General features: G+C 45.2%; 1 protein-coding gene across 1 annotated transcript in view; it reads left to right on the top strand.

The window, feature by feature from the left end:
- Nucleotides 1–11,935, top strand: part of Brd4 (bromodomain containing 4) — a 44,256-nt gene that overhangs the window by 4,133 nt on the left and 28,188 nt on the right. The window contains 3 exon segments of the mRNA XM_015489170.2: nucleotides 4,828–5,146; nucleotides 8,797–8,934; nucleotides 10,233–10,368. Coding sequence (XP_015344656.1) covers nucleotides 4,862–5,146; nucleotides 8,797–8,934; nucleotides 10,233–10,368 — 559 coding nt within the window. The 5' untranslated portion in view covers nucleotides 4,828–4,861.

Below are 11,935 nucleotides of genomic sequence, written 5' to 3'. Positions count from 1 at the left end.
GAGTCCTGCGCCTAATTGTCATGTTAGTTAAGGATGATTACCAGCCTGTCCAGAGGATCTCTTAGACCCTCTGGGGTTGTGTTCAGCTTACTCATTGGCATTTCCTTGGTTCAAAGGCAGTTTAAACTGTACACAATCGGGTGCCATGTTCTAGGCCATCTTCCTTGCTCAGATCTGGTCTTTACACATCCTGAATAAGTTATTTCTTATCTGTTAAGTGGGATGAGGACAGAATCAGAGTCAAGAATTGTAACGACTTAAGTGTTACTGCGTATCAAATATGAGCTGCCGGCTAGGAATGGTATTTTTGACTTTTATAGTGTAAAGCACCAAGATGAGGTGATGTTTAAGAAAGAAACTTGGATGATGGTGGCTCACGCCTGTAATCCCAGCAGCTCGGGAGCTGAGGCAGCAGGATTGTGAGTTCAAAGCCAGCCTCAGCAAAAGTGAGGCACTAAGCAACTCAGTGAGACCTTGTCTCTAAATAAAATACAAAATAGGACTGGGGATTGTGTGGCTCAGTGGTTGAGGATCCCTGAACAATTCCTGGTACCCCTCCCAGGGGTACCAAGCTTTCTGCAGAAAAATCTCCATCTATCTTATATACAGAAAATTCAACTTCTTTGGCCTGTCTGTGCCTGAAGTAAAATTTAAGAACAGTAGTCACAGACCCAGAGCACATGAGTCCTGTTCCTTGGCTTTGTTATGAGCCTCTTTGGAAAGAGAGGAAGCATAGCCCAGCCTAGAAGCTTCAGTTACCTTGGCATTCAGCTTTCCTCGGGGACATTATTTGGCGATTTCCAGAATGTCATTACTTAATGGAAAATTTATGGGGCTCCTTCCTCTTGGTGGAATGAGTGTGGTTGCACCCCCTGGTGACTTGTATTCTTACTGCCTGTCTACTCCTCTGCCCTGGGATTGGAGCTTCTCCCAGGTGTGCCCCCCCCCCACACACACACACACACACTTGCTGCAACTCACCTGGCATATGCTGAGTGTATAGCATCATCTGTGTTTTTTCCTGGGCTGCTTTCTAGGAGAAATCTGATCATGGCAACCAACTAGACAGCATGCTTTAGCCTTACTCCCTGCACCCTCCCTTTCTCATTCCAGGCTTCTCTAGTGCACTGAAGCTTCCCCTCTGACAGGACTACATTGAACTCAACCCCTGTTTCTTTGGACATGTTGGTCCTACCGCATGTGAGTCCTTTTATGTCGAACACCAAGCATCCTTAAATCCTAGTAACTTGTCTCCTCTAATGCTGCTCCCCTGAGAATGAGGTCCTGCCCTTCATTACTAAATCTAAAGGCTTGGTAAAGTCTATTTCTTGTCTCCTCGGGAATTAAAGCATATCCTTTCTGCAAGGCTTCACGCAGCTGGATGCAGCTTCTAGGGTGCTGCCTTCCTCCAACTGCTCCTTCGGCTTCCCGGCCCACCTGCTATACCCTCTAGTCAGCAGTGATATGTTTGAAGTCACACACACACACCCTGCCATGCTCTTGTGTGATTTGGCCCAGATCCTAGGTCTTGTACTCTTTCCCTTGTACTCATCCCTTTGTACTCTTTCTCCTTTGAGCAAGCACTTTTTCACAGTTCATATTCCTGCCCACAGATTTTGAGTGCTCCCTCTCCCTGGATCTGAGAGTGACTACTTCCTTTCTTTAATTGGGGGTGTCTTCACTTAGGCCTGCAGGACCCCCTCTGTCTTTTCCAGGCTTCCAGCTTGGCCTGAGCTATCAGGCCCTCATGCATCTCCTTCCCATTAACAGCCTGACAGCTACTATTGCCTTGATTCATATTACAGGCACTTCTGGGTCTTCATGGCAGTTGCTTCAGGCCGGACTTGTCACCAGAAGCAACCCTGATGAGATGAGGAGGTGTCTCTAGCACCTGAGGCAGGCCCACCAAGTTAGACATCTGCCTTTGCTAAACAATTATTTGGTGAGATCTGGCAAGGATTAGTCTAACATGTGCTTGGCATGCTTAAGGACATGAGTTCAATCCACAGCATCAAAAAGGAAAGGAAGGGAGAAACCACCTTAGGGTGTGATGCTTGCTGGGTGCTTATTAGATTAATGCAGTGTTTCACAAGGCCTACCTTCAAAGAAAGTTGCTTTTGGGAAATGCCCCATCTTGTCCCTGAACTCATAACTCAACTGCTCTCTTCACAATACCACACACATACACACAAAGGGCTGCTACATCATGTCCTTCCTTCCTCTCCTCAGATGTATCCATTCAAGGGCCAAAGGGAGTTCTCTCCTAGGTATTATCCTTTTCCTGTGAGTTAAAGATTTTTTATTTATTTGTTTATTTTTTAGTTGTAGTTGGACACATCACCTTTATTTCTTATGGTACTGAGGATCTTACCCAGGGTCTCGCACATGCAAGGCGAGCGCTCTATCGCTGAGCCACAATCCCAGCCCCTTATTTATTTTTTAAGGGTATTTTTTTAATATTTATTTTTTAGTTATAGGTAGACATAATATCTTTATTTTATTTTTTTGTATGGGGTGCTGAGGATTGAACTCAGTGCCTCATGCATGCTAGGCAAGCTCTCTACCTCTGAGCCACAACCCCATCCCGAGTTTTGTTTGTTTTAGATGATTCACATCCCCACTCTGGCTTTTTTGGGATTGGGGTATCATTGAGGATCAAACCCAAGGCCTCATACTTGCTAGACAAGTGCTCTACCACTGAGCTGCAACCCTAGCACCAGCATTTTAAAATCTTTTACAAGGTGTAAAGGAGAGGGAAAAACATCCTTCCTCTTAAACATGAATTCAGTGCTCAGATGAGTCTGAACAATCCGTAGTACAAATGTGTTCATCACTACCAATCATTTGTGAATTTGTGAGTTGCATTCGCATCCTGCCCCCTTCAGAGTCTTCTAGAGATAGCCCTAGGCTGCTCCCGTCCTATCCTTTCCCTGTGCAGCCTCTCAGAAATGTGCTTTCTCCATGTATTCTTTAGTCAGATGATAGCTGAACTTGTAGTCAGAGTACCGTGAAAGGAAGAAGCTGTCTTCTTGAAGGTGTCCATTTTCCCAACTCTTTGTGAACTCTTAGAACATCCAGGACCTTGGACCTGTGGAGTCAGGGTGGGGGTTCTCAGTGGCCAGAACCTATGTGCATGGCTCCTAGTCTGCCTTCCACAAGCCAGGAGGTCCCCTCTTCTCATCCAACGACAGACTACAGGGTTGCCTTATGTAGCAAGCTGTCCTGTAGTGGTTTTAAAATATGTTAATTTGTCAGAACTTTGTTTACAAAAGGGTTCTGGGAGCCTTGGTTTAAATTACACTTGAATTGAATTATAAAGTATTTGATCAACATCCAGAGGGCCTAGGCATAAACTGCTTCTTGACAAAGTTCATTCCAGAATGTACCAGAATGAAAGCCATGACCGCCAGCTAGCTTTACCTGCCTTTTCTTATCCCTCTGCCTACCTGTGTTCCTGAAAGCCTCAACTGATTCCTGAATCAGAAAGGTTTTCTTACCTCTGCTGAACTGCCAGGTTCATTCCTAGATATGCATATTAGATGCAGGCAGCCCCCAGTTTATTATTTTTCTTACTGCTGAGCCTGAGTTTAAAGCTGGTCATACCTCTTTCTTGCCAGTAGAAAAGTGTCATACAAGACACAGAAAGAATGCAAATGGCCTGCACATTTAAGCAAATGTTTCTTCTCATTAATAGCCATCATGAGAACTCCTGGCACTGTGAGTAAAAGGTGGATTGCTATGTTTCTGAAGGGCAGTTTGCAATAAAAATTCGTATATTCCCAACTGGTCGTTGTACGTACATCTTGGAGTTTGTGACATTGGAATATATGGACAGTTGCATGAAGTCACCTTTGCAAGGATTCTTGCAGCGTGGTTTGTAGAGTTGGTGTGACCTTCAGCAGGAGTTGTTCGGGGAAGGGAACAGGGTGGCACTCATGAGCACTGACAGCCAAGCAAGGTTTTGTCATGAGAGGTGCCCTTTCTTTCTGGTTGATAAAGTGCTAAGTGGAATATGGATCCCCTCAACCCCATTGGGGAATGGAATGCAGGGGCTCTTTTGTGCTGAGCTGTATTCCCAGTCATTTTTATTTGCGACAAGGTCTTGTTAATTTGTTAATAAGTTTCTGAAGCTTATCTCAAACTTGGAACCTCTTTACTTCCACCTCCCAAGTTGCTGGAGATTTTTGTTTGTTAAATTCTAATCAGCAGTAACTTTTTGTGGGATTTTTTTTCCCCCCATGAGCAAACATAAAAATTTAAGTTACCAAGAAATGTAAGTGTGAGACTATGCCCAGAGCATTCAACAGTGGCCTGTGTGGGCCAACCAAGGCGGGGTGGGCAATCCAGCCTGCTTTTCCCTGCCTGGCCTTGGTTCACCAAATGGAATTACTGACTTTTGACTCAGTGCTTTGTAAGCATCTAATACAAATAAGAATTTGAATGTAAATGCCAAATTGGGGGCCTTGCAAATCTTCCTTCAGCATTTCCTGAACTCCTGAAGATGGAAATAAGGACATATAGATTTGTGGAACAGCTTTATTGTACCTCCTCCCCCGTAAACTCTGTAGTGTCCAGTGCTGCCCCCCACCACCCTTGGCTTCTGGTTAGCTCTTACCTCTGTGCCCTGCCCCTCACTGTTTGTTCGTTCTCTCTCTTTCATCCCTGATGTATGGCAAATCTTGGAGAACAGGCATTATAGCCCTTTTAGTTGGGGCATGGAGTTATGACCTGGCCAATCACTGTCAGAGTAACTCAGTCCTTGGAGGCCCCAGACAGGAGAACATGTTACTGCCTTGTCTCTGATGGGACTTTTCTCTTCCCTTGTAGAGTGCCTGGTGAAGAATGTGATGGGATCACTAACATGTCTGCGGAGAGTGGCCCTGGGACAAGATTGAGAAATCTGCCAGTAATGGGGGATGGACTAGAAACCTCCCAAATGTCTACAACGCAGGCCCAGGCCCAACCCCAGCCAGCCAACGCAGCCAGCACCAATCCCCCACCTCCGGAGACCTCAAATCCCAACAAGCCCAAGAGGCAGACCAACCAACTGCAATATCTGCTCAGAGTGGTGCTCAAGACATTATGGAAACACCAGTTTGCATGGCCTTTCCAACAGCCTGTGGATGCGGTCAAGCTAAACCTCCCTGTGAGTAATTTGGGCAGGGTTCAAGGTTGTTCCCCTTCTGTGTGTCTCCAGGTGAAGACACATTCCAAGGGAAGGGACAGATGGGTTTGGAGCCATGGTGAAAGCTCTGAATACCAGCACCTGTGGGGCCTTTGAGTGTGTGGTTTAATGGGGGAAGGAGAAGCCAGGCTTGTGGTGGCACATGCTTGTAATCCCAGCTACTTGAGAGGTGGAGGCAGGAGGATCACAAGTTCAAAATGAACATGGGCAACTTAGCAAGGCCCTGTCTTAAAATATAAAGGGCTAGGCTCTGTCCACCAAATACGTAGTTCAGAAGTAGAATGCTCCTGGATTCAGTCCCCAATAACAAAAGAAGAAGAAAACAAATGAGGGAAAAGAGAAAGAACAAAGTAACTGGCTTATAGTAACTGGTTTCTTAGCTACTGGACCCTGGAGAGAGTTGAGAGCAGTTGAGTAAAGATGGGTGAAACAAACAGGAAAGACTGCTTACAAGTTTCTGTCCAGTTTCATGGTGAGCTGAAATCAGAGCACATGGTAGTCCTTGTCTCCTTCCCTTTTCAGCTATGGTTTGCTTGTTCAGTAGAAGTAGGCAAGGTCAGACTTTGCTGTAGAACTGGTTTCATGCATCAGCAGAAGCTAGCATCATTGTCACTGTCACTTAATGAAGGCTGGGGAAAAGCTTCAGGTTATTTCCCAGGGAGCAAGTACATGGAAGTGACCCTAGGGGGAAGAAATAGGCCAGGTGCCTTGGAAAGCAACTTTGCCCATCTCCCTTTTGGTGGCTACAGTGTCTCCACCAACTGAGCTATATCTCCAGCCCCACTGGAGAGTTTTCTTTAATTTGTCCACATCTGCTGCTCTGTAATCATAACTTGTCTCGTGACCGAACCTCAGGGGACCTAAGGTTAATAAATGTTGTAATTTTTTCTTACCTTCAAAACTATCAAGGACTTATTTCTAAATTGTCCTTTGTTATATGCTAAGTCTTATATAACTTGGTGAGTGAATTAGGTGGCAGTAACCACTGACCCAAGTTGGGTTTATGAGTGCTGGAACTGCTTATGTGGAGGAGCAGACTTAGCTTCCACCAGGCATCTAGACTGTAGGAGGAGGGATACCTTCCTGGCTTGGAAATCTTATGTCTGTGACAACTATCCAGTGTGACCTGTCCACTAAATATGTATCATAAACACCCCGGGAAAGAGGAGGCTGGAGAGGGGGCGCTGCAGATTTGGGTAATGAACTGGCTCAGGAAAGGGGTAAAGGCAAAGGGGTACCATGTGTACCATTGATCAAGACAAGGAACCAGAGGCATCTGGCTGGGGTTGTTTGCTACATGGGTATGACTGGGCTATGCAAGGTCCACAGTTGAGGGTGACATTCTAAAGCAAATGCAAAGAACCCGCTGCAGAAGGGAATCCAGGGCAACCTAGGGCCTCTAAGGATTTCATGGGGAGAGGAGGACAGGGGTGGGTAGTAGGAGGTCTACACAAAGGTTAGAGAATCTCCAGCAGACAACAGTTCCCCCAAATTTCTGCATCAGAGACTACAGGGAAATCAGAGATGAGGATTCAAATCTGACTGCCTTGTTGGCCTTTTAGAAGGCATTGGTGACCTTAGGAAGATGCAACACAGAAATAGAAACTAGATTTGTTATGGTGGGATTGAGAAGGTGAGGATAAAAGCATCCATTTCAAGAAACTTGGCTTTGAAGGGAAATGTGTCAGAACCAGAGTAATGGAAGGATCAGTTTGTTATAGGAAGACTGCATGAGTGGGAAACAAAGGCCTGGAGGGTTGAGAGGGCAAAGACCAAGGAAAGGGGAATTTAAGGAACTTGAGATCTCTGAGAAGGCAGCGTCTCAGGTAAGGTTGAGGGAACAGCACTGGCCAGTGGAATAGTTGGGTGGGAAGTATGGTTGATGAGACCAAGGGGTCAATTTGTGTGAAATGGAGACTGACTCCCAAGGGTGACCATCATCTCACTGCTCCTGGTAGACTACCTGTCTAGCCACCTGCGCAGTCTCACATGGAAAGCTTTTTTTTTTTTTTTTAAAGTTGGACACAATATAAAAATGCTGAGGATTGAACCCAGGACCTCACACATGCTAGGCAAGCGCTCCACCATCGAGCCACAATCCCAGCCCGAAAAGCTGTTAATAGAACCACTTCCCTTTTTCTGTTTTCCCTGATCTTCATCTGCATTTTGCCCATTTATTTGTCATGTCCTAAACATACTGCCTTTGCCTCCATCCCAGCTCCCTCCTAGTCTACCCTCTACCATTATGCTCTTTGCCTCTAAGCCACTTGATTTACTGTGGCCAATGAAAACACTGAATACTATCTTAGAAACCTTTCATCAAGAATAAAATCTAGATATCCTTTGGGTCTGGGGTATTTGAGTGTGGTTCTCTTGGGAAAGGCAACTAGAGCATAGTATATCTAGTGTAGTAAGTTTAGCCTTGAGTTCCTTTCTTGAACTAGGTCTTCTTCTCCCTAGGGTGCCTGGTGTATCTAGCCCTTACATTGAAGTGATGTCAGAGCAACTTAAAACCCTTCTGCCCACTATCAATATCAGCAGGATCTGGTACTCAACTGATAGTAGTTTTGCTCTCTCTTCTGCAACAGCTTTTCTACCCCTAGCTGACCCACTATACTTGATATTCTACCAAAATGTAGCTTAATTTTGGGAGTCTTCATCCTGACTTGGGGAGATGACCTCAAAGAATGTAGTTCTCAATGGGTGTGGCCAAGAGGTCAGAGTTAGACCAACACTTATTGAGCCTCCTGCCTGGTCCTTTGTGTTTCTTCTTCTTGGAAACCTAGCACTATTTGATCTATCTTCAGTTTCCTTGTATGTTTTTGAAAATAAGCTCTTGGATTTAGAATAGTTTAGATATAGAGAAAAGCTGTGAGGATAGTAGTACACAGTTTGATTTCAAAGACCTTAGAACATACATATCTGCTCTCTGGGGCCCCTTCTCTTTTGTACTTTAAGATCCAAAGGTTTGAGGATTGTGTCTGTTGGATGCTTTCCTTAAAAGTACTTCATTGTGGTTCATTCTGTACCCAAATTTGGATACTAATGAAACCATAGTGGTATACTACATGCTAGTGAAAGAAGTGTTGAAGTCCCATGAACTTGACTGAAGGTTGAGGTTTGTGCCTTATAGTTCTTCCTGAGCATTTGTAGGGGAGAGGCTCCAACACTGGTGCCAGGGGGATTTGCAATTTTTTGGATGATTAAAATATCAAATGGTGAGGACAAAAGAGGCCCTGCTGTGATTGTTTTATTAGTAAAAACTGCTTTTTAAAGGCTGTGTGTACTTTCACCATTGTTTATTAAAACTGAATGAATATTTAACATTGAGAAGAAAAGGGGGGGGGGATTTTGATAAAAAATGTGTTTCAGGACAGGGCAGTTGGCAGCTTGCATATTTTCCTTCCAAATTGCCACCCAGCATTTAGGAATCCTTCCCTGATTCACTTTTTTGGGTTCCTCTGGAGGTTACTCACTGATACCATGGAAAGTATGTTCTCTGACTCTCTTTGCTTTACCTGTGGAATAACCTGAGTGAGCCCCACAGACCATCTGGCTGTCCCAGCATGGCTGCTGAGATGACACTGGCCTTTGCTCTTTCCACTCCCCAGGATTACTATAAGATCATTAAAACACCTATGGATATGGGAACAATAAAGAAACGCTTGGAAAACAACTATTACTGGAATGCTCAGGAATGTATCCAGGACTTCAACACAATGTTTACAAATTGTTACATCTACAACAAGGTGAGATGTGGGGGTGGGTGCCCAGCTATTCTGGGTGAAGGAGATGGGAGACCTGTCCGGAGCCTTAGGGTAGGAATGCTGGGAGCTGGGCTTGGAGTCTTGACAGCAGGAGACAGTTGGAGGTGGAGGCGACAGACCTGTGGTTTTGCCTGGGACTGGGTGTGTTTCATTTGTGGGGAGGAGGGTACTGGCCACTTAAGCTGTCCTTGTGAGCCTGAAGCATGTGCTTCTGGTACCCTTGGGATTTTGGTTCCTCTGCATGTCTAGTAGAGAGGTTTGAGAAGGACAGTCCACTGGGATGGTATAAATTGTCAGGGAAAGCCTATTCAAATATAGTCATGCAGAGGTGTGTGCAGACAGAAACCTCCATGTGTGAGAGGGTACATTGGGGCTGACCACAGAGCCTATTAGTTCTGTGGGTCACAGTCTCCTGGAACTGTGGACATGACCATTGATAAATCTTGGCCATAGAATTGAGTGTCCCCCTGATTGATCTTACATGTAGACCCAAGGGTCACTTCCTAACCCCCTAGTCAAACCTTTCGGCTCGGCTGTGCCATGAAGCCAGATCATTTGTTTACAGTTCAGACCACAGATGTGATTAAAACCAACCCTTTCATAGAACGACTCTGGAGGGAGACACTATACAGAACTCAGCTTTTGACCTCTGCTGGTGTAGTGGGTAAAATTGCCCAGAAGAGATGGGTAGGTGAGTTTCTTGAAGTTTACCATGTTTTGTAAAGTCTTAGCTCTCCTCACTTAGGTGGCAGTGACATGTACAAACCAGGCCCATGGTTTAGAGCTGAGTGGGAAGAGCATGTCTGGACAAGATGATAGAGGGGACCCATGAAACAGTGTGAAATGGGCCTTGTCTATACCCCACTAAGCTGCCTTGGGGGTATATTGGGGAGCACTCTTAGAGCCCTGCTAAAGTATTCATGGCAAGAAATCCTGTGTAATTCAAGTATTTCTAGTGAAATAATATGAGTTGTGTCCAAGGAGGCCCTAAAGCAAGGAGAGCCCCTGTCAGGGATTGACTGAACTTGGTAGATGCTTAAGGCACTAGGATGGTTTCTCAGGCCGGAATTTAAACTGAGAGAGGGAATTGCAGTAAACAAGTGCAGGCTCAGCACCCCTGTAGGGACACCTGGTAGTATAATAAATGTTGTGGCCCTTTGGGGTCCAGATCAGAGAAGGAGCCTGAATATAATGCTTTATGCGTTGGGGTAAGGGGTGGCCCATCCATAGAGGTGGGGAGGGGAGGGCTTCCAGCACTACCTGTCTCTCTCCTCATCCAGCCTGGAGATGACATCGTCTTAATGGCAGAAGCTCTGGAGAAGCTCTTCTTGCAAAAAATCAATGAACTGCCCACAGAAGAAACTGAGATCATGATAGTCCAGGCAAAAGGAAGAGGACGTGGGAGAAAAGAAGCAGGTAAAGTACTGAAAAATCAAATTGGCTTTGTTTCTATCTAGTATTTGATCCTTTTCCAGGTTTAATAGAGGACTGGGGTTGTGAGGAAGTAGATGGTGACAGCATACACCAAAGTGATGCTATTTTGAACTCTGTGGGGTTAATTTCAGTGCTGGATCTCCTCCACAGGATCCCATGACCTTGTGACCTCCCCCCAAGTAGCCATTGTTGGGCCCTGCCTTGTAGAAGATGGTTGATTTACTTAGATCAAAAAGACAGCACAGCTTTTTCAACCACTTAGACATTGTTTGAACTCTCATCTTGATAGTTCTATAGATGGTTTTTACCTTTCCGTTTTATTTTATTGAGAGAGAGAATTTTTTTTTTAATATTTATTTTTTAGTTTTCGGCGGACACAACATCTTTGTTTGTATGTGATACTGAGGATCGAACCCGGGCCGCATGCATGCTAGGCGAGCGCACTACTGCTTGAGCCACATCCCCATCCCCTTATTTTTTATTTAATTCATCCAAAAGCAGTTTTAGCCAGTGTCTCTGTCCTACAGACTTGAGGTTTGTTATCTGAATTACCGTAATGCACTTGTGTCACAGCCATGCCTGTCTTTGATGCTTAGTCATCTGAAGTCAGTTATTGCCCTTCTTGTGTATCTCTGCATGTCCTGTTGTGTCTTCCCCCATACACACCCCAATTGACACAGGTTTCCAGAGGTTAGCTGCCCATTCAAAAGAAATGTTTTTGTCTAAGAAAATATCTTAACTGCTTCCTTCATCTTGTCCTTTGTGGCGCTGTGCTGCAGAAGAACAACGTTTTTGAGGCAGTCCTGGGTATCCTTCTTGTGCTTTTCTTAAGGAGGAATCTTTAGCCTGGTCTCCCATCCTCTTCTGAAGTGGCACAGTGGTCAGCTGAGTCCCCTGCAGTACCTGAAGTAACCAAGGAAAACGAGTCTTGCTGAACATCTTTTGGCTCTTCCTTTTTCTTAACATGAGGAGCCTATTCCTTGCTCTCTGTGTTCCAATTTGGGGAGAAGGCCAAATGTAGTGTCTGGGGAAGGAGAATTGGGAAACTCACAGAACCACAGAACCTCCTCCTTGCTCTTCACAGGGAGCCTAGACAGCCTAGAGATGAAGGCTGCTTTTACAGAGCATTTGGAATTTGTATTCCTTTGCATAGCAGCCAGTGTGCATGCAAAGGATGTGGAAATCCAGATCATACTCTCAGGTTCAGATTTCATGGTCCACTTGCTCATGTTAGAGCTCTGGTCATAACCCCTTGTTTTTGGAGCTGGTTGGGTATGCTGTGTGACTAGTTTGTTTTCCCACCCATCCACACAGATGAAGGGATGCAGCCTGAGGTAGTCCAAAAAAAAAAAACAGCAGCTGTCCACTGAACCCAGTGATGCCAAGAAATGGGGTTGTGCCAGTTTACAGAAACCTTGGTGAAGGTGGTTACTGCTGGCATCTGCCAGGAACACCTAAAGGCAGTACTTTAGGGAATGAGGTCAGCTTTGGCTGAATGCTCTAAGGAGCACTTCTCTGATGTCCATTTATAATCCTTATGCTAACAATC

This window comes from Marmota marmota, unplaced genomic scaffold (genome assembly GCF_001458135.2).
Source record: "Marmota marmota marmota unplaced genomic scaffold, marMar, whole genome shotgun sequence".
Classification (NCBI taxonomy): domain Eukaryota; kingdom Metazoa; phylum Chordata; class Mammalia; order Rodentia; family Sciuridae; genus Marmota; species Marmota marmota.
This window is presented reverse-complemented; position numbering and strand designations above follow the sequence as displayed.